The 25096-nt window shown below is 43.7% G+C and overlaps 8 protein-coding genes across 8 annotated transcripts in view; 4 read left to right on the forward strand and 4 right to left on the reverse strand.

The window, feature by feature from the left end:
- PHALS_10352 (protein kinase domain protein) overlaps nucleotides 1–942 on the forward strand; it is a gene marked incomplete at both ends in the record, with an annotated part of 2960 nt that extends 2018 nt beyond the window's left edge. Inside the window, 4 exons of the mRNA XM_024725760.1 lie at nucleotides 44–66; nucleotides 122–160; nucleotides 664–766; nucleotides 832–942. Of these exons, the coding sequence (XP_024576504.1) occupies nucleotides 44–66; nucleotides 122–160; nucleotides 664–766; nucleotides 832–942 (276 nt within the window). The remainder of the gene's footprint in view (nucleotides 1–43; nucleotides 67–121; nucleotides 161–663; nucleotides 767–831) is intronic.
- Nucleotides 943–1409: 467 nt separating this feature from the next.
- On the forward strand, nucleotides 1410–2480 carry PHALS_15426 (uncharacterized protein). Its single transcript, XM_036407428.1, has one exon. It carries the CDS (start codon nucleotides 1902–1904, stop codon nucleotides 2262–2264), a length of 363 nt encoding a protein of 120 aa, XP_036263132.1. The 5' UTR covers nucleotides 1410–1901; the 3' UTR covers nucleotides 2265–2480.
- Nucleotides 2481–5196: 2716 nt separating this feature from the next.
- PHALS_10353 (uncharacterized protein) lies at nucleotides 5197–5480 on the reverse strand (the record flags this gene model as incomplete). Its single annotated transcript, XM_024725762.1, has 2 exons — nucleotides 5197–5226; nucleotides 5346–5480. 2 exons carry the CDS (start codon nucleotides 5478–5480, stop codon nucleotides 5197–5199), a joined length of 165 nt encoding a protein of 54 aa, XP_024576506.1.
- A 335-nt stretch (nucleotides 5481–5815) lies between these two features.
- PHALS_15427 (uncharacterized protein) lies at nucleotides 5816–8765 on the reverse strand. The gene has a single exon (XM_036407429.1). It carries the CDS (start codon nucleotides 6811–6813, stop codon nucleotides 6613–6615), a length of 201 nt encoding a protein of 66 aa, XP_036263133.1. The 5' UTR covers nucleotides 6814–8765; the 3' UTR covers nucleotides 5816–6612.
- Nucleotides 8766–11232: 2467 nt separating this feature from the next.
- PHALS_10354 (uncharacterized protein) lies at nucleotides 11233–13443 on the forward strand (the record flags this gene model as incomplete). The annotated part of the gene is made up of 2 exons (XM_024725764.1): nucleotides 11233–12492; nucleotides 12628–13443. 2 exons carry the CDS (start codon nucleotides 11233–11235, stop codon nucleotides 13441–13443), a joined length of 2076 nt encoding a protein of 691 aa, XP_024576508.1.
- A 1-nt stretch (nucleotide 13444) lies between these two features.
- On the reverse strand, nucleotides 13445–17745 carry PHALS_10355 (metalloprotease family; the record flags this gene model as incomplete). The annotated part of the gene is made up of 5 exons (XM_024725765.1): nucleotides 13445–13468; nucleotides 13567–13574; nucleotides 13629–13647; nucleotides 13714–17166; nucleotides 17242–17745. 5 exons carry the CDS (start codon nucleotides 17743–17745, stop codon nucleotides 13445–13447), a joined length of 4008 nt encoding a protein of 1335 aa, XP_024576509.1.
- Nucleotides 17746–17843: 98 nt separating this feature from the next.
- PHALS_10356 (mitochondrial carrier protein) lies at nucleotides 17844–20365 on the forward strand (the record flags this gene model as incomplete). The annotated part of the gene is made up of 4 exons (XM_024725766.1): nucleotides 17844–17951; nucleotides 18015–18091; nucleotides 18163–18257; nucleotides 18330–20365. The coding sequence occupies 4 exons, from the start codon at nucleotides 17844–17846 to the stop codon at nucleotides 20363–20365; spliced, it is 2316 nt and encodes a 771-aa protein (XP_024576510.1).
- A 932-nt stretch (nucleotides 20366–21297) lies between these two features.
- On the reverse strand, nucleotides 21298–21681 carry PHALS_10357 (uncharacterized protein; the record flags this gene model as incomplete). The annotated part of the gene is made up of 3 exons (XM_024725767.1): nucleotides 21298–21317; nucleotides 21385–21493; nucleotides 21553–21681. 3 exons carry the CDS (start codon nucleotides 21679–21681, stop codon nucleotides 21298–21300), a joined length of 258 nt encoding a protein of 85 aa, XP_024576511.1.
- Between the last annotated feature and the right edge of the window lie 3415 nt (nucleotides 21682–25096).

The raw sequence follows: 25096 nt of genomic DNA on the forward strand, positions 1-25096 counted from the left end.
GCTTTTTATCGGCAGAGGCGTTGGGGGCGCTTGCTTCCTCTAGGGAGTTGAAATTCATTTCGGCTGGTACGTGTCAATGCTGGTGGCCATTTTCTTTGTGACAAGCTTGACGTGGGCTCAGGGTCAGTCAGGAGCGGGGACGGAATGGTGAGACCATCGGGTAAGAGTGGCTGAAATACGTTGCAGAGGCGGATTCGGGGACGTAAACACGCGATCGACACAAAGACAGACGTCGGAGTGTTGCAAGCAGGCAGTCGTCATCGTAAGGACAGGGTGTCAATCGTTTGACAGTCGGCCGTATGCTTGAAATGAACCGGCTAGATCCCGGAGTGAATGCCACTTGAATGGGAGCCGGCAAATCTCGGAATTCAGCGAGAATCTGGGGCGAATAATGACCACTATCTGCAATCTTCTTAATTATGAAGATTTGATAACCCGATATATTCAAAGCACATATTGATTTTGTGTTGTAATCTAGAGTGGCAAATAGCCGTATCACTTCCGAAACTGACGGCGACCACAGCACTCCGAGGTACAGAACTTTTGAATGATGAATCTCGCTGCTTTATTTGGTCGTGGTTGGATAGTGTTATCGTAATGATATACGATTTTTGGCGCGACAACTTGTTGACGTATATCAGCGATAGTGGTTGAATCCTCTAGCAAAAGAGTTGATGGCGACGAGCCAAAAAGTAAGCTCTCATCAGCCCTTAAACAACCACGAATTGAAATCTGGTACTGCAGTATGATTGGATGCCTTGAGCAAGTAGGTATCTTCAATTTGTGCTGGTAAAGCTCTTCCATCTGTAATGCCCCTCGTGGTGTCATCAGTGTTTCCACGTTAGATTATCCAGCTTCTCAAAGCAAGCTCTTGATGAGGGAATACGGATGGTGATCAAAGTTGTCGCGCATTCCGTGGCGAATGATCTAGAAGTATCATAAGTGCAATTTTAGAATACTAAGCATAAAGACAAACATGATAGGCTTTGTGATGATAATTGTCATCCGATGGATAATAAGTTTAATCCATTTTCTCCATCAAAAGGTTCAATTCATAGAACTTAAGTGGGGGGTGCTTTGCGCCATATAGTCGGTGTAACTCTCAACAAAATGTATTATGTGACTGAACCTTTGAGAGAGAATAAATTCGGACAGGTGACTTTTCCTCTCCAGCCACTTTTTCTCATTTCTCCATTTTCCGCAGAAAACCAAGTCTAGACAATCAAGCCCAGATCAACAGCTCCGCCGCCCAGAGCAACTAAGCCAGCCCTGAAAGCCGGGTCACCCCAAAAAATCCCACATACAAGAAAACGGAACCGGACTAGACTGCCTCTGCCAGGGCGCGTTTCCGGTCAAGAGTTGCTGTTGAGGATCCCAGCGTTGTGGTCCATCAACGAGACAGTGCGACCAAAAATTGTGTCTATGGACTAGCCATATCTGATGCAGACAGGCCCAACCAACAGAATCATCTCCGGAAGCGCACGACCGCAACATAATTTTGCGCGGCCTCTTAACCCTACGCGTTCCCCCTCAGCTTTTGTTATAGCTGTTGAAATCGAGGCTATCGACTACCGCCGCAGCTTTGCAGATGCTAGAGAATATCTGATTTGTTGCTTATCGAAGATGTAAACCAAACATCCATGAAAAAAATTTGAACGATACTCTGCCTGCTGCTCTGATCGCGACGTTAGCTACGGAGCATTTGTGGCTCAAGACTGTCGCGCCCTTCTTGCTACGGCCGACAATGAAGACAAATCATGCGTTGAGGGTGCTAATTAAATAGCATTTGAGCTCTCTGGACTCACCGAAGCTAGTTGAGTACTCCCCGAAATCTGGCGTGCGTATGTCACTTAGGTGAAGATTGCAACGTTGCTGTGACCAATCATTCAAAAAGGCTGATTATGATATTCAATACTGTCGTCAAGTCATCGGCAAATCCGGCTACAATATTCATCTGCCCCAGCTTTGACGGCAACATTGCTAGTAACATCGCAATCGCGCGGCTGGTGCTACCTATGCCCGACGTCGTTCCTCATCCTGGCGTCTGCCCTGTTGGGCTTTTAAAGTACTTGCGAGGTCACTGCTTTGCAATACATGTCACCAGTCACAAAGAAGTCATTATTTTAGAAACTGGTATTATGCCGATCATATCGGCAACCTATTGTTTTGCTCTATCAGCTTCATACCCCCAATCAAGGTCTTTCAAGATCCAAGAACGTAGTAGCTACGCTCGAATCCAGTGCTCGACTTTAGAAAATTTGTAAATACCATTCAGTGTATACACAGAGAAGCCACTCGTACCTTATCATACAGACTACCTAAACTCTGGCACACTAACTCGATGGTTTAGCTCTTAGCCGAGAATTAGCCCGATCGTCACTGGCTTTTTATATCCAAAATCGGTCTATTCATTCTTACGAAGCCCGAGTACAATAATGGAAGACAATTGAAAGACATTTTTGCGCCTGTACAAGATAATCATCATTTTAGAAAATGAAAGTCATTTGCTTATAAAATTTATTCACAAACACTAGCCTTTTCTGACTACGGATGGGCGCTATACATTAATTAATATCGCCTCAGTCTGGCTATAGAAGGGCTAATCATATCTAAATGTGAAGACTTTTCGAGCGAGAATAACGCAGTGCATGATATAAGACAGATTTCATCTAATGAAAAAGACGATTTCGCCTGCGCTTCATTAACGTGTTCCATGGTTTTATTCACGACGACTGATAAATGTGCTGTAACAGATAATTGTAACAAGCATTTTTTAGAAGGCAAGAAGAGGAGCACCAACGGTGAAGGTACTGAACACAATCATCGTCAACAATGAAGGAAATTCAACATAAACTAAACTCGGTGTTTGCCGATTCACGGCTGCGCATCACAAGTCAAATTTCTTGACTAGGCAGGCGTCCGGGGATTCAATCTGTGATAAGCTTTCGATTTTCTGACTTGCATCAATATTGCATATTGGTACAAAGAAGATTAAATGGACGGAAAAAGTCCCAATCGACATCCTTACTGTCATTACGGGCGAGGAGCCAAATGCCAAGTTGAGGACGTATGGGCTATTTAGAGAAGGATGTCATAATTCGTTAGAAACGTGATAAAGCACGGGTATACCTACCCCGTATGAGGATATCGTGGAAAATGCTCTAGAACGTCACGTCCTATACTCAAACCGAGACCCTATTATGAGTTGACTTCGTTTTGGAGCATCACTTTCCAAAGGTGGCTAATGAAAGCTTAAGGCAAAAATCGTCATATTCTTAATCAAAGCAACCACGTCGTAAATTTTGCTCGACGTAGGCAAACGGTGACTCCATCCGGAAACGTCAAAAGGCTGTGCTAGCAAATTTCTCGGATATGGCATTCCTCCTTTCAGTCCCGCACCCAAGAGTGCATCTAAGAGCTATCATGCTATTTCGCAGGGCCTGTTTTTTTTTTTAACTTAGTAGTCCTTGGGTAATCGCCCCGTAGCCGGTCTAAAAAAAATAAAAGTCCCATGGGTTCTGTTACTCAGGTTAGCCATGCCACAACACGAGCAGCTGTCTCAATAATATATAATTCTCAGGTATCAGACGCCCATATAATAGAGAAGATTTTCTGGTCGAAGAGAGTCAAATGTGGAGTTGACATGACACAACGCATCTTTCCGTTCCAAAGTGATCCTTTACAGAGAACATTAGCTATTCACTCAGCAAAATAATTTCAGAGAAGTTTCTTATCTCTGCTCTTTGCTGCAATGACAATTAGCATAGTTTACAATTGTTAGCACTAGCGTTTTATATTGAAAACAGAAGGCACACAAAATATCCCTTCGAATGTACCAGTTTGGTAAGCAATATGCACACTTGAAGACCCTTGAACTCTTCATAGAGAAACATGATGGAGACTCGAAGTGCTGAGACAGCAAACATACTATCTTATACAACTCAAAAACTATCAAGATGTAAATTTTGGGTATCGCTTTTGAAGGTGGCTTGGCTACTTTAAGATACACACTCTCTTACTACATTGTTGCCATTCAGTTTTTAAACGAAGCTCACAATCCCACACGGCAAAGAACATGATGAATGATCATGATTAGTGCTCGGTATGGATGAGGCTGAAGGTAATCAGTAATGAGAAGGTTGGTGGCACACGTACGCTACTGATATCTCGCAATGCGATTTAAAAATTTGTATGTAGATAGGAAACAAGTATATTTACTTTCTTTCCATTCAGCGTAACCTCCAAACATAGCATTTCTTAAGATCAGCAAATAAATGCTATTGGCGTTTGGCATCTTATGTACGGCTGGTCTTTCAATTAATTGTGTGCTGATTATTGCGGACTCTGAAACGCAAGGCTATGTTTGGGTGAGATGCGCGTCAGCCCGTTTCGCTTGGTATTGGTTGTCATCAATTAGGCAACTGAGTTCAAATACGCCATTTGCAGGGTACATCATATGTTGACGTATCTACAAACAAGACCCACATAACAAATTTATGTGTGTGTCTTGAGGTGTTGATTCCGATGGGTTAGCACAATTTGCAGACATCTATGTAAAAGTTTTAACCGAATGTCTGTAGAAACACGACCGGTTTCGATAGAGCTCAACAAACTGAGGCCGCTTTCGTTGAGCAGCCAGCCCGACAAGGGCAAAGACAATTTTTTTTGGATACGTAAGTTTAGATAGCATGAAATCGTTCCCGCGTCAAACGGAGTAAAAGCGCATCATGATGGCAATCAGCTCGCACACGAATAGGCACTCTTGTGCGGCACCCCAGTAGATAGCACTTCTCTGTACCGGTTATTATCTGAGCGCAAAGGTCGCAAGTATTCGCATAGCCTAATCAGTATGACTGTACGCGGTCAAAATTCTAGGCCTTCCATTACGAAAAAAGAGAATTGGCGCTAAAACAATTGTCGCCGCGAGGGCGCCCAACCCTCTTATGGAAAAAGTGACTGTTAAAGTCTATAAAAGGCCTCATACATGCAAAGATCACACCGAGTATTTTCGCGCATACACATTCGCTTGAAGTGTTGGTTTAAATGGGAATATCAACTCCAGCGCTTCTAGTGTTGGTTGTAGTGCACAGTTACAGCGGGTCAGAATTTATAACCTTAGCCAGGTTGAGGCGGAAGAGATTGGTTTCTTAACTGCTGGGCGGTGCTAATGTAGCCGCTGTTGTTACATCCTATCGTCTAACATTCGCGGCCTGTGTAAATCTTTCTCTGCGTTAAGAAGTACAATGGGGTAAACTACCCCTCGTGGTTAAGTGATGCAGTGGCCCACTGGGGGAGAGCTGAGTCCTATTATACCTCGAATATTTTGCGGTTAGTGAGATCCAGACCTTAGATGATCGGATATCCCGACGAGAGCGGCTAACAGCCCAGAGTTGCTGATTGTTAGCAATGACTTCCGAGCCCTGTGCTGGGTTCCGTGCAAATACGCTTGAATGTTCAAAGATAGAAGATATGTCATGCATCTAATGCAAATAACATATATGTGCGTATCGCACCGAGGATAATCGCTAAGGTGTCAAACATAATAATATTCGATAGCGTAGTTATCTTTGTTCTTGACAAGATTTGTGGTATTATCGCATCCTACATATATCAAGACTGGAATACCATGAACCATGGACTGATTATCAGGCGAAGAAATCACTTATTTTAGCAAAGCTTCGATCAATCATAAGAAACAAATGCTTCTGGCGCATGTTAGAAAATGCAATAACTGTACACAAGATATGGGACTGTCTGAAAAGGTAAGGAGCGATATTGCAAAGAGCCAAGTGCAAAACTTGGAAGGAGAAATCGGCTTAAGCTCTGGTCTTCAGATGCGACTGGAATAGCGGCTGTCGCTAGCGCTTACATTGGTTGAGGCGATGTGGAATGAATTTCAATGATTTTCCCCCTAATTATATGAAATTAAGCGACTTTGTGCCACAGTCTCCCATGTCGTCCACGCGGAGGCGGCTCGTCGCGGCTTGTCACAAACTTGCCGCAATTGTCATATTTGGGTATATATATCGAAAGGTAAATGGTAGAACCAAGATGTAATCTTGATGGTCCAGACTTGCCGCAGTGAGTTGGAACAGCTCAGTGTACCCATTGTGCCGAGCAGTGACGCTCAACAGATTTGTGGCATGAAAGTTTAAAACTAATTGAGGTAGTCCTATGTGTTGCTAGTCGTACGTCACTTCCGAAGAGTAAAATCGTTGAGCTTGGCGAGTCATCCGATGGATGTATTCACGAAGTTTTAAAACGGTGAGATTACCGAGCTTATAAAGCTACTCCCAGGGCAAAGGGTGGTAATCCCATTATTGAGGACATTGGGCGTGTGGGATGTATATCAAATTTTCACGCCGACACTGCCACCATGCCGCAGTCTAAACCGTATGGTTCCCATCGGGGCATTAATTATTGTAATCACTGCTAATCTTGCCGTAAACGGTACTTTTGACATTTGGATCAGAAAAACGATCATATTTCTCTTACGCTTTGAAAATGAGTTGTGAGTACTCACACATATGTGTTAAGGCTGCACTTGGAGACGCGGCGAGAGTCTTTTGTTGTATCAGGTCGATCACATCCACAGCTACCTGTATTCAGAATTTAGCTATCTAGCAAAAATCTTTGTGCACTTTTGCTTGCTGAGCAAATTGGGGTCGATCCGACAATTATTTTTTTGGCATTATTCGCTACTCGGTACGGTGGGAGTAGCTCACGCAAATGTGGTCGTAAGTGCGATGCCTGTTTAAGCGTTGGGGGGATTAATTTTGAAGACGAGCGGTGAAGCTTGACAAGAAGTCGCATTGGTTAATGGAGTCTCGGTAAGTTGCTGAAAATTCTCATGCATTACTTTCGAGAGGGAACATTTTGAAGCCGGATACAGTAATCGCGCTCTCCTTGGCGACGTGTCGAGTCATGATCATCCGTAACTAATTCAGAAAAGAACTTTCGACGGCGTTTCATTTTGTGAAAATTGTAATCTAGTGGGTTTGTTGAGCTCACTATCCGCTTAAGATAACGATAACGATAACGATAACGGAAGCAGGAGCTTTAACTCACACAGTTTTTCTGCGGGAACTTTCGAAGCGCTAAAGCCTTGTGAATGATCCAGGTGAGAGCAATGTAGTCTGTGGCTTGTAATGTGAGTCCAAAAGGGGTATTTGGTGAGTGATTTCAAAACCTGTGTCTACGTCAAGATCGCATCAGATAATACTAGTTACGCTAAGGAAACTAGATCGCATAATCGAATTTCATGCAGTTGATGATCATGCTGATTAAAAATATTTTTTTCAGTCGAGTGCCGTCCAACAAGCGACATCGGCTTTCGTAGGCAGCGTCACCCAAAAGGGATTTTTAGTGCACGGTCGTACAGCTTGTTACCCTTGTTGCCAACCTTTGACGGCGCTAGCCATCCTTCAGCGACAGAACCACGGTTTCGTCATAAATTCTGGATATGCTAAGCGCTAGTTAAGTTATCTATTGTGCCGCGGTGAAAACCAGCACCAATCATTCATTTAGCGTCAGTTCAGCAAATTTTCTGCTACCTACGTAGATCACCTGACGCTTACTCATACTTTACCAGGCACCTTTGTGTTATTTTCGCAGGTTTCCTATAATGCATCGTTCATGATTGGATTTTCTGTTGCTTGAATATCTGCAAGTTGATCGGCGGTTGCGTGCATTTTGCAATTCACGAAAAACTGCCCGCCACACTCTGAAATATTTGCACCGTCGGATCACCCGTGACCACATTAATCGGCAGCTATATACCTTCGTAGTTTTCATCGCTCTTGGTTTTATCCAAAAGCCTCACTGCGCTCAGATATATCAGTCCATATGAATCAAAACGCTCATTTATGTCCCATGTTGATCCAATGCAAAACCCAAGTCTTCTTACAGCTCGACACACACACAACACAGGAGTAACCTTAACTCTCAGAAAAATAGACCGGCAGTAATTTCATTTCTGTGGGGAAAGCGTAGAGTAGATCAAGCTTTGACGACGTAACAGTCCGCCAACGTCATCGTGATAACTTCTCACTTCCTGGACGGTCGCAGTGCAGCACACATATCCAAAATGCATCGCAAAATCCAAATATCACAAGTGCACATTGCAGAAGCGTGCTCCTGCTTGATGATATTTATACAACGTTTATCATCAGTTGCTCCTATCCGTAACATTTTCCCTATGAACCTCCATGTTGGAATTAAATATGTTTTGCTAAATAGGTAAGTAAAATTCCAAACACTATTGTCTTTGCATTGACGTATGCATTTGGAATATTGCCGTGCCTCGTAGATATATCTTACGGTACCGAGAAGACCAATTTATCAGAGCGTACTCTGAAATAGCAGCAAAGGTAAATGTAAAATCAACGCCATTAATCTCGTTTTGGATCACTTAATTGCACCGATAGAAGTATATATTAAACAAAAAATAAATTTCCCATCCCGTGTTAATGGTGTTCTTTGAGCACCCAGCTTGGATGGGATGAATGACTGCCTGTTAGGAGGATCACTTTTCACAATCCATTCTCCTTCAATGCGAGCACCTCGTCTCGTAGTGCTCCATGTCATCTGTCCTCCATCTTGCTAATTATAGCTTTCTCATACTAGCTGTGCGCTATTGATTTGAGTCTCAATTATATTTCGTAAGGCTCTGTGCGCAATTTCTTGTTTTTCTCGTTCCATTTTGCATATTTTTGACCCTATGGAGTCATGTTCTATCTTGGATTGATCTGATGACAGTCTCAAATTGCGCAACCGGAGGGTGGTCACATGTGGAAGGCTGGTCCGTTATCCCAGCAAATACGACCTTGTGAGTCGAGGGTGAAGTGACTTTTTACACCGCTCTCAGCAGTGAAGAATGCCAAATTTTTGGCTGCTTCAATTACGCCTGCACCATATATCTCGCAAAACGCCATGACCACAGCGATATCGTGTCCACCCTGGCCATGCGCGAATGCGTAGACCGCGAGGTGCTGGCATGCCGCTAGAGCTTGCGGTGGAAACATGTCCGTTAATCGTCTCCAACTTCTCATCAGCGGCAGTATTGCCCTCTGTATCACTGGTCGGCGGGGTGGTGTCCACAATGGCTCCATGGAAGTTGTCTTCACTGTCGATGAGAGTGTTAGCGTCGAGCGGTGGGCAAGGTCGAGATACCGAATGAGAGCATTGAGCTAGTGATTATCGACACAGTCGTTCAATGACTTGATCAAAGCAGCCATGGGTGCTGGCACGATGCCCGTATGGCACCAACATTTCTGCATGGTGTTCTCACTGGCACCAGCCAACGAATCAATGGAAAACTGGGACGCTGTCAGAACGCCCATGCGCGAGATGTTGCCGTCGGTCTCGAGCTAGTCAATCTCCCAGTGGTACTTACACGTGAAACTATTGGTGATACCAGCGTCGAGTGGCTGCTAGAAAGATGTCGTGTTGGGCAGGAGAAAGCACACACGGACGAGCTCAATGCTATTGTGTGTTCCACCAACAGCAGCACTTTTTTGCTTAGCATCTTGAGATTGAAGTGGTAGCCATTCCAAGAAGACAAAGCGCGTCATTCATGACTTCTTGTACGCGTAGAACTTGATACCAAGGTGCTCTGTGTTAATTCACCGAAAGCAGCAGCACTTCTAGCTGCTGTTGATGACGTCGAAGTCCATCTTTTCAGTACCTGCCATATTGCAGTACAGACCGACTGCAGCGGGGCTGCCGTAGCTTTGCGCTTTGAGGAAACGTAAGTTAGAATACCGACCTTTCGTTCTATACTTAGAAGAAGTACGAGTTTAGCGGATCGCGATCCGCTTACCCCAAGCGTAAGTATTGCCTTAACATAAGGCTAATTAGCTCTCCTGTTTTAACCAAAAACTGACTTTATTTATGTTTATCTGCGGCAAAGCAACCTAATTTCAAATGCATAGATTTTTTTAAATATATAGAGTAAGATCTAAATTCATGCATAACTACTGGCTACCAGCCGCATACCGTATTCATATTTGGGTGCAGTCACACCATACTCATCTCGTGTGACACACACCCCTATTACCATTGTACGTTCAACCCCGTTACACCGACAGTGAAACGAGCCTTGTCCTTCTTGTCATCCTAGTTGCGAAAGACTGGCTGGGCAGCATGCGAAAGAAAAGGCTGGTCTCATCGAATTTGAAGACATCTTGTGGTTCATACCTCCCCGATCAAAGCCTGAAGTCCGCGGCGTTTGACGTCGACCGTAGCGAGATCCACTGACCCGGATGCAGTGCGCAAACGAATGCTGCAGCGCGCTTGAACTTATGCACCCACGAATACGAGACGTCATGCGGATAGAGATGCCGGTCGCCTTCTTCCAGCGAGCGACATCGCTTAGAGCTTGGTGCAGCTGCACAATATCCAGCAAGAGCAGCTCCAAGTTTGGGAATCGGGGCTGGCGCTGAGACGACGCGAGTAAACGTCGAACGACCAATGATCTTGCCGAACTCGGATAGTAATCACAAAGCGAATTCATAGTGACGAATATGAGGGTTTGCCATTACGTAGGCAACCATATTAGCTGTCTTGGTTCTTGTTCTTGCTCTTATATGGTAATTTTAGAGCGTCACCCCTTTTTAGGAGTCGTGTAAGCCATGTCAAGCACGTGCTGTACGATTTTATTCACTACACTCTAACCTCGCTCTACCCGGCCCGAGGATTGAACCCTGGACCTCCCGGTTCTGAAGTGAACAGCATTCCACTGCACCACAGGATCGGTGCTCTTATATGGTGGGGTAAATGCTCAATTTTCAAATACTCATTAAAATTGTGCAACTAATTATAATTATTTCAAATTGACTAGATCAACCATTTATGCTGTATGAAAGGCTCACTTCATGATTAGTTAAAATTTACACATGTCAGAAAAATAACGTCTGTCAACTTGGCGCTAGGAGAGGCGTGTGGCGCGGTTAAGCCAGAACGCTCTGTCTTTTTCTCCTCCAGTTCATTGGTCTGCATTCTTAAAATCTCTTTAAAGACTTGAGCCAGTACTAAAGCCGAAGTCTTTGAGGGTAAAAGAAGCGACACAATCAGTGAAGGAGCAGGAAAAAGGGTCTTGTAGCTGAATACTAGGTCTTATATTTGTTACGCTTTTGAGATAATACAAAGACAAGTGCAGACAGCTCGAGCATTAATAGTGAGCCAGGGTTTTGTATTTAATTAGAGTATTGAGATTTTTTTTGATAGAGGGAAATGGCCCATATTGAGACAAAGGATCCTTTTGGCTTTGTTGGCTCGCACGTAGTGCGAAAACAGCGTCGAAAGGGTGGGGATGAACATGGATGGCTTACACGTTATGACGAAACTTTGGACTGTTATACCCTTTTCGTGCCTGGAGGTGGAGAACCTCGATTGTTGGCTCGAGGAGAAGTGATGAAGTTCTTGTCGGCATCAAATATTGAGCTTTATGATAACGATCATGATGTATTTCCTCCACCAGTAAAAGATACTACTACCAGTCGATATTTGGGGGTTAAACTACGCCGACCTTATCAAGCTTCAAGTGAGATTGAAGGTGATGTAGACGAAGATGTTCGAGGCCAAGTAACAAGTTTTCTCCCTTTTGGAAATCGATATTGTGTAAATTATGAGGATGGATCGACAAGCGAATTATCGGAATCTGCTGTAATTGACGGGATGATTGCATTGATCAAATCGCCATTTTTTTCGTCCCCTAGTCGACAAAAGACTCGTAAAAAGTCAATTAGAACGAGGAACAGTGCACTTAATTTGAATGACGACGTCGTATCAGTACGACGAAAACGACAAAGGGTCGAGACATTTTTTGATCAAGATGTCCAAGAGATACCGCTGGGATCTGTAGCAATTGTTGAGAATGCGACCTCCCCGCAAAATGATGACGATGTTATAATAATTGATCAAATGAAGGTGGAGGCTGGCAGTGACACAAGGACGGAATCGGCGCCTAATATTTTACAGATTACAAATGGTGCTTTGACCACTCCTCGAGAAATTTCATTAGAGATGGCTAGTCATCCTGTGGAAGAAGATATGCTAGTTGACGATGAAGGGACGGCAGACCTTGACAGTAAAATTTTGTCGGATAGTTCAGACATTTCTAGAAAATCTGCAAGCAAAGGATCCGCTTCCGATAGTACAGAGTCAGATGCAATCGAAGCAAATATACAGAAGTCAGTGCCAAGCTACGTAATCCATAAGACGCTACACGAGGCCGTAGAACCTTTACCACGGCGCGCTATGGCATTTGAGCTGCTACGTGCTTCACTGCTAAATCTTCTTGACCGACCTGAGGTGACCAAAGTGAAGATAGCAATGCAGTATGATTTGCTTCGAAATCCTGACATAAGGGATCGCGACGCTGTGGTTCGTTTTATGGACGCAGACGGACTTTTTGTTCTAAACACTTTACTCAGTTCCTTTGCAACTGAAGTGATAGAAGATGAAAAGACGGAGTCTCTTGATGAGTCTACGGTAGAGAGACATGAGCGTGAAGTGCGTGACGATGAGCTACTTGACGTGTTGAAAATTGTGGCCATGCTTCCAACTCCGTCTCGGAATCAAGTGATTGCATCAAATATTGGTAAGACAATTAATTATCTATGCAAGACGCGTGGACCGCCAGGGCGACTTCGTGCTCTACCTAATTGTTTAAACAGCTTGGCAAAATGGATCAAGAGTTCGTGGATAAAAAATATTCCTCCAGCTAAGCAACAATCGCGTAAGACATCTTTTAACACTCAGCAAACAGCTCATCGATCTCATCAGAAAGCTCGACGTGGTGGACGTGGTGGATCGTCCGGACGTCCGAGCATACAGTTAAATAGACGGTCCAAAACATCACCGGAAGGCGAGCATTTTGCAGCAAGCAATACGGAGATCTCGAGACTGTCACGATCAGGGCAAACTCCATCACAGCTGGTACCCTCTCTTAAAGCGTCACCACTTCAATCCTTAAGTCAACGTCGTGTGAGTGGTGGACTTAAGCCAGACTGGTTGCGACGTAAGGAAAATTTATCGCTCGCTCGCTTCTGTATCGATGATAACGCTAGTGCTGATACAAGATTGTATCAAAATAGCCAAGCGCGACCGATATCTGATGTTTCAGTTGCACAAAAGTCTCCGTCTTCAGACCAACACGTGGACGCCGGTGGACCCGATGGAGTATTTGGGCGAGCACAACGTCTTCGCTTTGGCAAATGCTGGAGTACCCAAGAATTTGGCATCAACGACCCGCCCGGCACATTAAGGCAACCTCCTAAGTCAACGTATCCGATATCTTCTTACGGCCGTTCTCAGTATTCAAACCAGAGCGAATCTGTACAGGTTCCTCCTATGCCGTTTTCATCTCATAGACCACGTTCCATCTTACGGCAAATTAGTCGATATAATGATGAGCCTGCTATTGACGGACCAGGGAGCTGATTCAACCCCTGCAGAAGTTTAGTGACTGAAAGCAGATCACGAGCAGGCGAATGAAAATAAAGCAAAAAAGATTAATTGCTTGTCGTTGCGTGGTCACTCATCCAAGCATAGTACTGCACTTACAATCGACACTGCATTTAATGAAAACATTTACTTGCGCAACGCTTTAGCTGTCCATGATTCACGGAGATACGAAATGAGGTCCTGGACATAAATCGACAAATTTTGAGCTTTAGTAAAGTAGTATAAAAACTGCTTTCGAATGTTTACCTTGATGTAGTCTTGTCGTAGGGCACACGGTATATCTAAAAATTGAACGTATTCAGAGAGCGATAGCCCAATTTTATCCAATTTAGTGATCCGTGATTTCCAAAGCTCGTTCAGATCTGTACGACGCTCAAAACATCGATAGTAATCTACTAAAGTAATTACCTGTTCCGTGCATGCGCTCACTCCACGCCCATACTTAGTACGCAACGCTTTCAAGTAATTATGCTCAAGGCGAGAATTGTCTTGCTTCATATCAAGCTTCGCCACATCAAGTTTGACCTCAGGTATAAATGCTGTGTCTTTTCGATGCTTACGTTTACCTTGCTTTCTCACTCTCAAGGACTGAAGTTTTGTCAAATGCTCCGCCATTTTATTCAACGATGTCTGGATATCTTCACACTCTCGATTTCTTCCGAATAGCGGCGAAGTTCCATAAAAACTACCACTTTGAGTTCGCATGGCCTTCCCACTTGCCATATTTTCACATTTCTTGACATGCATAGCGATATGAGGCTTCAAGTTCTCACCATTGACCACCACATGTTCATCGACTGGTAACTTGTACAAAAAGCTGTCTGACGACGCTTTCGTCTCGAAAGATGATAATTTTTCCACTTGATCCACTAAATAAGTCACAATGCATTGGACTTCATCACTTTTTGTTGTATTCAACGTTGGAGGATGCATGGCTACCTTGTTTAATGTACTCGCACCGCCTTGATGAATTGTAGACCTGTCGATGTTTTCATCCACAACAAAATACTGCACATCATCTATTAACGCGCTGTCCGAGTCCGGACGATCAGAACTTGATGGCTGCAGTGTAGCACCCTCCGCGCCATCTTTAGTCGAACAACACCGTATGGGTGCTTTAAAAGCATTATCGCATGTGGATTTGTGAATCCTTGAAGATCGAGTTGGCGATGACCAATCACTCATAGGCGAATTTTGCCGTATCCAATGCTTCGTTGTTTTCTGTGGTTTGCGAGTTCTTTTCCGACTGGATATAGTAAGGCTTGTTGAAAGTGGCAACCTTCGCCTATCCGCAGATGACAAAGTCGACGAGGGTCGCATCGAAATGTTGGGACTATTTGGTAGACGAATCCGCAGATCCAAATTCTTAGCTGCACTATCCAAGTCCCTGCTAACGTGCCTCGCCATCCCATCTTTCCCTAAGGATCTTGCGTCGGGGTCAAGCATCAAACCATGTAAATACCTACTCGCACTTGCTTCAGACACCTTAGATTCACCCATGAGACCCTCAATCTTTCCATCGTGATTATTCTCATTATCACTGACGCTTTTACGGGTCATGGCGACGTCATTAAAAGTTTGATGTCTCAAAACGTCGGACGTCATATTTCGTTCTGATTCTTCATTTTTCATTGTATCTTCGTTTACACCGCCTAATGTTGCTAGTGTTTCGTCTACCACAACAGGAGCATCATTTGATATCCCTGAACAGTTCGAGGTTGACAAAGGCGTGATTTCATTGTGGTCGTTCTCACATGCATATTTTAACGTCAAGGAGTCAATACCTGTTGTGTGATGATCGTGATTGGCATTGTTGATTGTTGAATTAAATTGCATTTTAAGTGTAGACAAAGGGCGTCTACGTGCCGACTTCGTTTTCTTTATCACTGATTTTCTTGCTTCAGAGCTTGGTTTGCGCTTCCTGACAAAACCCTTCCTTTTGATTCTCACAGACGACAGCCTCGACGTTTTTTTCTGACTGGACTCATTCCTCACGTCCACAGGGTGCTGAAGCTTCTTAAGAGTCTTACCCAATTTGAAGTGTTCTGATACTGAGTTATACATTGGAAACAATCGAGACTTTTCACGTTCTTCGTCTTGCAACACATTTCGAAAGTGGCGCCGAACGGGGATTAGTTCATATGGCATAAAGATCTCGCGACTTGCAACTCCACTAACTTTTTCACTTCGAGTGTGAAAGTAACGAAAGAGACTGACAGGCGAGTTCCGTCGAGTATCGTATGTTCCAACAATGAGACCTACAAACGGCTCTAAATTCATGCTCACTGTGTTCTCTTCTTTACTAGTGTTAGGACGCTTAAAAAGATGTTGATAACTTGTTTGATTTTCGATATCTCGAACTGAAGGATCTGGCGCAAAAGCCGGATGTGAATGATACCAGCCCACGACCTCCAATTGAGCATTTTCAATAATTCCACGCACTTCAATTTCACTCCCTGGATCCATCTCTACATCAGTCGATCCGTCGTCACCGTCAATTTCAAGAGATCGACACGGAAATGCTGCCTGGATGTACAAAGTTTGAGAGTTTTCATCCCATTTACCACCTAGAAAGCCGATAATTTCGCAAGTAGCAAGGTGAGCATGAACGTCAGCTACAAACACGGCGTCAGGGTGAATCACCACTTGAAACGGGGGTTCCAATGTAGCCCCACTGCGACTACGACTGTTAGGCTCCTCAACACGATCTTTTGCGCGATAGGCAGCACACTGCACCATTGTATGCGGATCTAAATTGCCCGACATCATTTGCTGACGAATTTGAGATTGTCGAACAGACCGTGAGTGGCGTTTGCCCAATGAGCGGTCACTTTGAGAACTCATTTGAAAAACTCCGTCTCCACACTGCTGCTCGAACGTGATTTTGTATCTATCAGCAACGCTGGGTTCATTTGTAAATACTTCGTCGTCCCACACAAGATCTTGTCTGTAAGCCAATGGTGTATGCGTTTTGAAATCATTACGTGGGTCAGATGATGCACCCTTTGTCCAAATACTAGACAATGGTGTATCAATGGACTCCTTTTTCTCTGAGATCTCTACGACTTTATCGGATCTCACATCACGTATTTGCTCGGCCTCTTGCTTTGGAGATATAATCTCCTCTTTTAACACATGAACGTTCTTAACATTGCTTTGAGAGCTTAAGGTAGCGTCTTCATTAATAAGTCTTCGTTCTGCTCTCGACATTCTCTTAGAACCTTCGCTAATAGGACGCATTATCTTTTTCTTGATCTCTAAAGCACTTGACGTATCAGTAGGAGTAAGCAATTGCGTCGGCTTCGCGCAAGTATCTTCTTTTTGAGACGACTTGCGCACTAGCAGCGTATTATCTTCGGTTAACGTTTTTACAGCTGGCATAACCATTGAAACATTCTCAACTTTATTCTCGATAATCTCGATATCGTTCACTGTTGCCACTTGACTTGTATGTGTCATTTTTATCTTCCTGTCCACGTTTTTTCGCGACTTTTTCATCACTCTCTCCTCTTCAATTACCTCCTTTTCCTTCCTCACACTTAATGCTGCATCATCTGCCACGACTAGATCATCCGAGACCTCATCAAGCAATGCTTTTCCTTCCGCATCAAGCTCCACCACCTCGTTAGTACAACGTTTTTTGTCTGCTTGACCCGGCTCATCCAGAAGCAATAAATCATCATTTAGATTATCTTTTCCCTACAATAAGAACAACAATCAAAGTTACTACTTTCCTAACTCTTTCAATGTCCAAAAACCAATCTTGTACCGCACCATATGCAGCAGCTGCGTCGCCTTGATGACTGCACGTCGAAACTCGCTTTTCTTTTTAACAAATTTGCTGTTCTTACTATTCATCACTGCTCCTTCATACAAATGATAATGAGGCGTAAAGCTCGCCACAAAATTTGGATTCATCTCGACGAGAGAAAAGTTAAACTTGTCTAGAAACATGATCAGACAATGGCGTTTCGTCACATATACATCCTTTCCTTTGTTTGTTATTGAGTCAATCACTGGAGTTTTCTCTGGAGGTGGTACTGCTAATGATGCCACGATTTTAGGGTCTGTATGGATACCAGCGTTCTGCACTCCATCCCACGAGAGGAACAGCACGCCTGGCCACCAAGGAAAGCCATGAACTTTGGCCCAAACAATATCAAAATCACAAAACTGCTCTTCTACTAATGCTAACGCCTCATATCGGGCTTTCATTGCATCTTGAGCCGCTACGTCCAGCCGACGAATTGATGGCTTCTTCACGCCCGAAGCTACCATTATATACGATGAGCTTGTGGAGTATAATGAAGACCCAGGTATATATGTGGTACACATAAGCTCTGTATTTTAGGCCATGACATCAAAAGAGATTTTTCATGGAGACGGCGGCGAAAGCGTTTGAGCAGAATGTGGCGATAGAGGAAGGCATTTTGGCGACGTCAGCCCCACTGGAGATTAGTCAACTTGATCGCGTTATTTTACAGGTTTGTATTTGATATTGTTTATATGATGAATAAGGAAGGGACGAGTTAAATGGTCATGCCCAGGTAAGTGAGGGCCTAGCAGGATACCCAGATCTCAGTCAACAGACGTATGAGTTGCACACACAATTAGTGGAAAAAAAGTAAAGTTGTTGGACTTGATTGAAACACGATTTAAGGATTAAAATTGATATGGAATGGCTTGACTATGTAGAGCAATTAACGCTGCAGGCGCAATGCAAGGAATGCTGGATATTTTGAAAAATAATAAAAATGCGCTTGTGTACTTTAAAGGAAGCATTGTCGGCAGTAGGTTTTGATGAAGCTAGTCATTCTAAAGGTTTGTCAGCAGAGATGACGTGACTGACTCGCTTGTGATAGTGCTGACAGGTCAGCCGTTACCCCTGCGCCCTCCATTCTTTGGCGGAACTATGCCTGAGCCTGAGCCTGCTGCAGAAGCTGTTGTGGCTGTTGTTGAAGCGCTTGTAGCGGAAACAGCGTCAGCTGAAAAGTCGGGAACAACGTCGGCTGAAAAGGATAAATCGGTGAAGAGCGTCACAAATGTTTCGAATGATAATAAACTGGCACCAATTTTTACCAAGCAATTGAAAACTGCTCGCAAACGGTCATTGGAAGAGACAGCAACAGGTGAATCTGAAAAAGAAGAAAAACAGCCAAAAGCACAAAAAATCATCGATCAGCCCAACAAATGCAGTGCTGCACTTCCACTTCGAACAGCATTGTCGGAGGAGACCATCTATGAGTCCAAGGAGGCTAAAGAACGAGCTATCAATCCAACATATACGATTCCGACACAATGGGAACACCTGTATTTTAAACAAGTGGAAGTTATTAATGTTAAGAACCGCTTGGCCAAAGAAAAGATCCAGGCAAAGCGTTTTGCTGGCGAACCATTTGTGCTTGAAGGTCATAGTGACTGGCTAAAGTTTGCGGACGGATGGATTAAGTCAGACGGAACGCTAGATGCGGCGGCATTTCTCAAAGGTATTCACGATGTTAAGGTACCGATACTTGAGCGTAACTACGAAGAGCGCAACCCAATTAAGACCCATCTGCCATTGAGCGATTATGTGACGAACTACTGGGAGCACGGCAAGTCGGACTATTATTTGCACCAGTGGCAATTTCCGCTAGATCCCAAGGCCGGTCCTTTGCTGTGCTATAAGAGTGAGGAGCTACCTGTGCTTGGGGATAACTTACTATTGTACTGGCTTGACGCTGTGCGGGGTGACAATCCTCTGCAATATCTTTTCATGGGCCAGAAGAGTACGAGGAGTCGAATGCACTTGGACCGAGGTGGTCTCGGAATTACAATTGCCCCTATACTTGGGACAAAGCGAGTCACCATGCTACACCGTTCAGCAGCAAAGTTAGATTCAATTCATGAGACGGTCAACTTTCACGATGTAGATCTGGATGCAATTCCACAACTTGCCTTTTTACCTGCATGGCGCGTTGATGTGAACCCGGGCCAGATCTTGTATATGCCTGAAGGCACATTGCACGCGTGTGAGAACGTCACAGCGTGTTTGTCATATCACCGTTTTCACGTAGACACGGTGAACCTTCTAGCTTTCTTGCGCTCATTTTTAGCGCAAGATTCACCAACAATTAATCATGCCGAGATCCTGTGGAATGCCGCACACGATGTCATGTCTGCTATAGAGGACATTTATACTGGTAATAACCAGGTTCTCGGCGATGAAGTCAGTACGCTGCGCAAGCTAGATACGATGCGCGGGTTGCGCCATGCTTGCCGCATCTTGTCCTTAGAACAAGTGTTGCCAACAGAAGACTCGTGGGACTGGAAAAAGCTACTCGATGACATTGATAACCTCTTGGTGCGTGTTGATTTGAGTGCAAAGCTAAACAAGAAAAAGAAATCCACTTTCACAAAAGCAAAATCTGTGCTGAATGGTGAGGAAATAAATGAAGCGAAGCAAATTATTGAGGCTGCGGCAAACAAAACGAAGCTGCCGGATTCCAAAGTGAAAGCAACGGCAGCAAATACTCACTGGAATTCACTGCACTTGAAAGTTGGGGATATTATTGGCGTGCAAGTCTTTGAAAAGCGCAATCGTGCGGAGGTGCTGAAGGTAGTACACGACAAGATACTCGTACAGATTCACTATTCCGACTGGGAGTCCATCTATGATGAATTCCTACCCATATCATCTCTGTATCAGCGTAAGAAGGGCAAGAAGGTTGCGTTGAAGAAAACTCCTGACGTGCATGATACAGTAATGGCTCGTTGGGGGAGTAAAGGAGATCTGTACAATGCCATTGTGCTCAAGGTCATTCGAACTAATGCTTGCTACGTACACTACCTCAAATACGAGAAGGATTGGGATCAATGGATTTTACCTGGACACATCTTTCGCAAGTACAATGCCTAAGTGGGTAAGTAGCAGTAATAAAAGGCTCGGCATGGGATTTGTGATGTGCTTGACTCTGTTTTATTTGAAAGTGTTTATAAGTAGGAGCTAGCACATATTTGGCTCTGAAATGTAAACTTTCCCAGTCAATAAATTGATGTTCAGAGTTCACTTTCCTACCGGTTGTAGTATGCACCAGCGTAGTGGCACCAGAAATTATGGTGCTTGTGATATTAGATGTTACAGTGCGAGAGTATCGGTACCTCGAGACCATCGTGACAGCGGAATAATTTAGTCAAAGTCGCTATCAAGTCTGAATCGTTTACTTATGCGGGTGACAACAACAGTTTATTCATCAAGGGCAAAAACTCGTTTGTTGATGCAATCAGAACTACGCAATCTGAGGCTTAAAAAGCACCACCTCGCTTAAAAAATTTTCTAGTTGCTCAGTGCGTGCTTACGTCATAATTTTCTCTGAATTTTTTATATCTTAAAGAAAGCAAACGACAGAGAGACACTCGATGGGATACACTTTTGTGATGCCCCAGAACATTCTGATCAAGAGCCTCTATAAAAGTTGGATTCATTGCAAAACCTTTCATGTCAGGATATTAACATTTATCTGTTGATAAATTTCTGGACAATGTTGATATTATGGTTTAGTCGATCTTTACACACGACCGATCTTATCACAAGGATTGTCGTGGTCTGACAAGACAGTCGAATAAGCAGCGACAACTTGCTTTACTTGGATTTGACGCAAAGGTTGGTTTTCTACTTGATTTATAGTCACGTGAATCCTCTGAAACAGACAGATTTCCTTGTCGAGGATTTGTAGGAAGTCGACTAAGAGTCGGATATTCCTTTGTTACATGACAGGAAACGCTAGGTCTTTATTGACTATAAAGATCTAAAATCTTGGATGGTGCACACAGAACAACAAGAAGGCAACTCTATCGTAAGGGGGTAGTACCTGTCATAGACAGAGCAGTTCCTCCCGACTTTTATCTTCTTTATGTACCAGAACGATGTCAATTTACCTAGTATGACTGCAAATACAGGCAGTTGGCGGTATGGTCTGACGCGACGAACAAGACACAAACCAGTCATATCTCGACCAGCAAGTTTAGGACAGCAGAGAGCTGCAAGCTTGTATTGATTCATTCAAAAGCATCTAGATGGGGCGGCTAAAAAAGGCACTGACGTACGTCATAGACGGAGGCTCTAATTCGTTGGCTCATCTCAGCCACTTTCTCAAATTCTGTCAGAGCTGGACTGCTGAACATGTACAGTTGATCCCTTCTTTCTCGTTCTGCACGAGATGCCTTGTTGCACATCGGCATCAGAGCAGTTTGATCTTCTTCGTGTCAAGACTTTCTTGATGATGCTTGTTTATCTCAAAACTCTCAAGAAAGAACTTCAACTGAACCTCAATATATCGCTGGTTAACTTTGACCCGAATATGCAAATTAGATACATTTGCGCAAGCGTTAACAGGACCTAAACAACTATTGAAACAAGCATGGATTCTCACTGTAGCGCTGGATCGACATTGCTAATTACTATCCTTCCCTATTGCAATGGGCCTCACGATGCTGCGGTGAATAAAGAGATCTCTAGCTACCCAGATAGTTTTTCGTCTGTTGTGACACAGGCATCTGCGCGTTTTGTGCCATCTTTGCTCTTAGCTAAGAGGAGCGATCCCACGCCAGTTTGGCCGACAAACCTCTTCGAGAAAGCGTCGAGTCCCAGTACACGCAGTTGGAAATTTCTGAGTTTTATTGTACCTCGTTGAGATCATGTCGAATCTTTAGAAAAGCGATTTACGCATAGAGAGATAGGGCTCGCAGTCCACATTTGTTGGTTTTTCATAGCAGCGTCTCGAATATTTGATGCCGTAACGTTTCCAGCGGGTGGTGGCGTTACGAACGATATGCATCTGGTACAGACGTTATCCATGAAGCCGAGGCATGAGAGATGCTATGCATATACGATATCTGTGCGTCTTGAGATGGAATTCTCTTTTGTTGAGCTTTGACAAGTCAGAACCTCACTTCTCGCTAGAGGAAATTTGGGGCGATTTCGAAACTGCGATATCTTCTGCGTAATACATGAGAATGTTTGAACTGACCGGCAATCAAGTTTTTTTTGAATAGTTTTGGAAGGTAGAGCGAAGGATTGACGTGGCCTTACGATTAGATAAAGAGAAGCGAGTGTATACCGCAATATATCTGTTTAGAAAGTCTGAAGTAATTGCAGGTCATGAAATTCAAAGTGTATATTTGGTGGGGCGGTCAATAGAGGCCCCAAGTGGGGGGCTCTGTAAGCTAGTGCTGGTTAAGAGTGGAAATGACTGAGTATCACATTCTTCTGTACCAACACCAGTGAAGTTGAAGGCGATTTCAAGTCGCGAGCCGAAGGACCAGGTCCTGAAGTCAAGAAGAGATATTGCTATTTGTAAGGATGTATCAGTACTGCTGTGCCAGCACTTATGTGAAACGGTCTAACAATGCGGCTCAGTGAAGCCTTACAGGTTAATGTCAAGAGAGATTGTCACCTGTGAATGAAATGCCAGGGCAGTCATAGGCGTTACAAAGTTCCCCTTACTGTCTCTAACAGAAGCTAATATTATGTTAATATACCTGTAGAGATTTAGCGCTTAAATTACTCGACGGCGATGTCGTCGCACGGTTGATACCGGATGAGGAGCTGAGCTTGTCATTCGTCGTGAGCAAATATGTCCTTGAAGACACTTACAAAGCAACGAGCGTGAGAAGGGGGTATCTATTATCAAAAGTTCTGCATATCCTATATATATGCATTATCAAAGAATTGCTACGGTATCTGACGAGAAATTCACAACGTGGGGGTTCCATGGATAGAAAAGTATCATGAAATTGACTTAGTCAAGCAGATGTTGCGTCATATACAATGAAACATATCAATGGGACAGTAAGACGACGTTGATGATTTCATTCGTGAAAAGCAAGAAGCAGATTAAGTGTGAGCGAAATTTAATCTGGCCTGTCGGCGCCGAATTTCGACACAAACAAGTCAACAGCAAAGGGCGGATGTTCATTTGGTTTTGATTGGTAATCTGAGTTTCTTTCACAAACCAGAAAAATCATGTCAGCGCGCTAAAACGCCGATTCTTGAGGAAATAGTGCTACAAAAGAGTATGATTGGTTCTTTCGTTTCCTAGCCGATGTTAATAATCATCTGCCGATGAGAGACGGCGCTAAACCTCTCCTACAATGATTATTCGATGCGGGACGCTCTGAAAATGGTTAACTATGCCACAGGGAATGTCCAACGCGCCAGGTACGCTTAACAATATCCATATCATGGCTATTGACAAGCCTGTTTCAACGATATATTGTCGTGGAGCACGGATATTCGGACGTAGACAGGCGCATTGAACACTTATGATAAATGCGCTAGCGTTTGCGCTTCAAAGGTTTTCGCTAACATAGACGAGTATGGCCTTGGCGACGAGAAGATACTCTTTTTGAATAGTAAAATCAAATAGTGTGACCTACCATAGACACCGAAATGATACAAGAACACTGCTTCGAACAAACATAGAAAAGTGCCCTGACCTGGCTGATTACTTGCACACGTAGTACCGGTTCTTGGAAGTGCTAACGGCTCATTGGTATCAATCTATATTTCGGTCTTTTGGAATTGACGCCCGTTTATACCTGTAATGCAGTCTATGTAGGCCTTCTGAGTTAGTTAGCTCATCTCGCTGCTGTCAGCGATACCGATTCTGGTATATATGTAGCCAAGCTGATCTTCGACGAAAATCTTTGTAAACATGGTCCACCTGTGGAAATTGTTTCAGGTAAAGATTTGCGCCTTACAGCAAATTTATGGCAATGTTGTAAAAGTTACAAAGTACCATATTGGACATATCAACCGCTAGCCATTCGCAAAAGATGGTTAAATGGATTGTGTATATCGGCGATAGAATTCAAAACGACTGCGCTGAAAGTCCGCCTTGTAAAGTCGAGAGCTCCTCCTTTTCGTTACGTTAGTTTACTCTGCTCTTGTATCAACGAGATCTACCACCTTTTCATAAAGATATCTCGTATTCTCAGGAATCATTTTACATCACCGCAAAGTGGATTTGGTTTCTGTTTAACAGGGACTGTTGATTTGATTTGTTGATACTAGCCCAGTTTCCCCTTGCAGCGAAATCACGAATATTATTTCTATTTTCTTGAGCGTCTTAAGCCAAGTGCGTGACTGCAACGGGCTACACGTACCCTTGTATGATGGGGTGGGACACACAATATGGTGTGACCATCCATACAAGGGTGTGGGTCATAGGTGACGGTGTAATCACACAATGGCGTGTCTACATCTTAACAAGAAGTCAGTGCGTGGCTGGACTGCCAGTAGTATTTTAATTAGGTTTACTGTGAATCAGGCAAACCTAAAGATTTAGGTACTGGCGTCTTTGCCGCAAATGAAACCACAAAATACAGTTTACATTTTGAACGGAAGAGTCTGTTTGCCTAAAGGTTGTAGTTACTCTTGGAATAAGTGGATTGCGATCCGCTACAATTATAGTGGTTTTAAGTATAGAACCCAGGTCACCGACCTTAGCTTAGCTTTCTCTGAGCGAAAGAGCTACGGCAGCCCCGCTGCAGATACTATCAGAGTACAAGTCAAAAATACAACTGTAGGTACAACCATAGATTTGATTGGATGAAATTGATAATAGATTGATATTACACTACTGATCTC

The sequence above is a fragment of the Plasmopara halstedii genome, assembly GCF_900000015.1.
Source record: "Plasmopara halstedii genome assembly, contig: Scaffold_470, whole genome shotgun sequence".
Taxonomy (NCBI): domain Eukaryota; phylum Oomycota; class Peronosporomycetes; order Peronosporales; family Peronosporaceae; genus Plasmopara; species Plasmopara halstedii.

Excerpts from the sequence above, each read along its gene's own strand:
- PHALS_15427 (XM_036407429.1), bottom strand. The coding sequence starts at position 6,813 with ATGCGACTTCTTGTCAAGCTTCACCGCTCGTCTTCAAAATTAATCCCC.
- PHALS_15426 (XM_036407428.1), top strand. The coding sequence starts at position 1,902 with ATGATATTCAATACTGTCGTCAAGTCATCGGCAAATCCGGCTACAATA.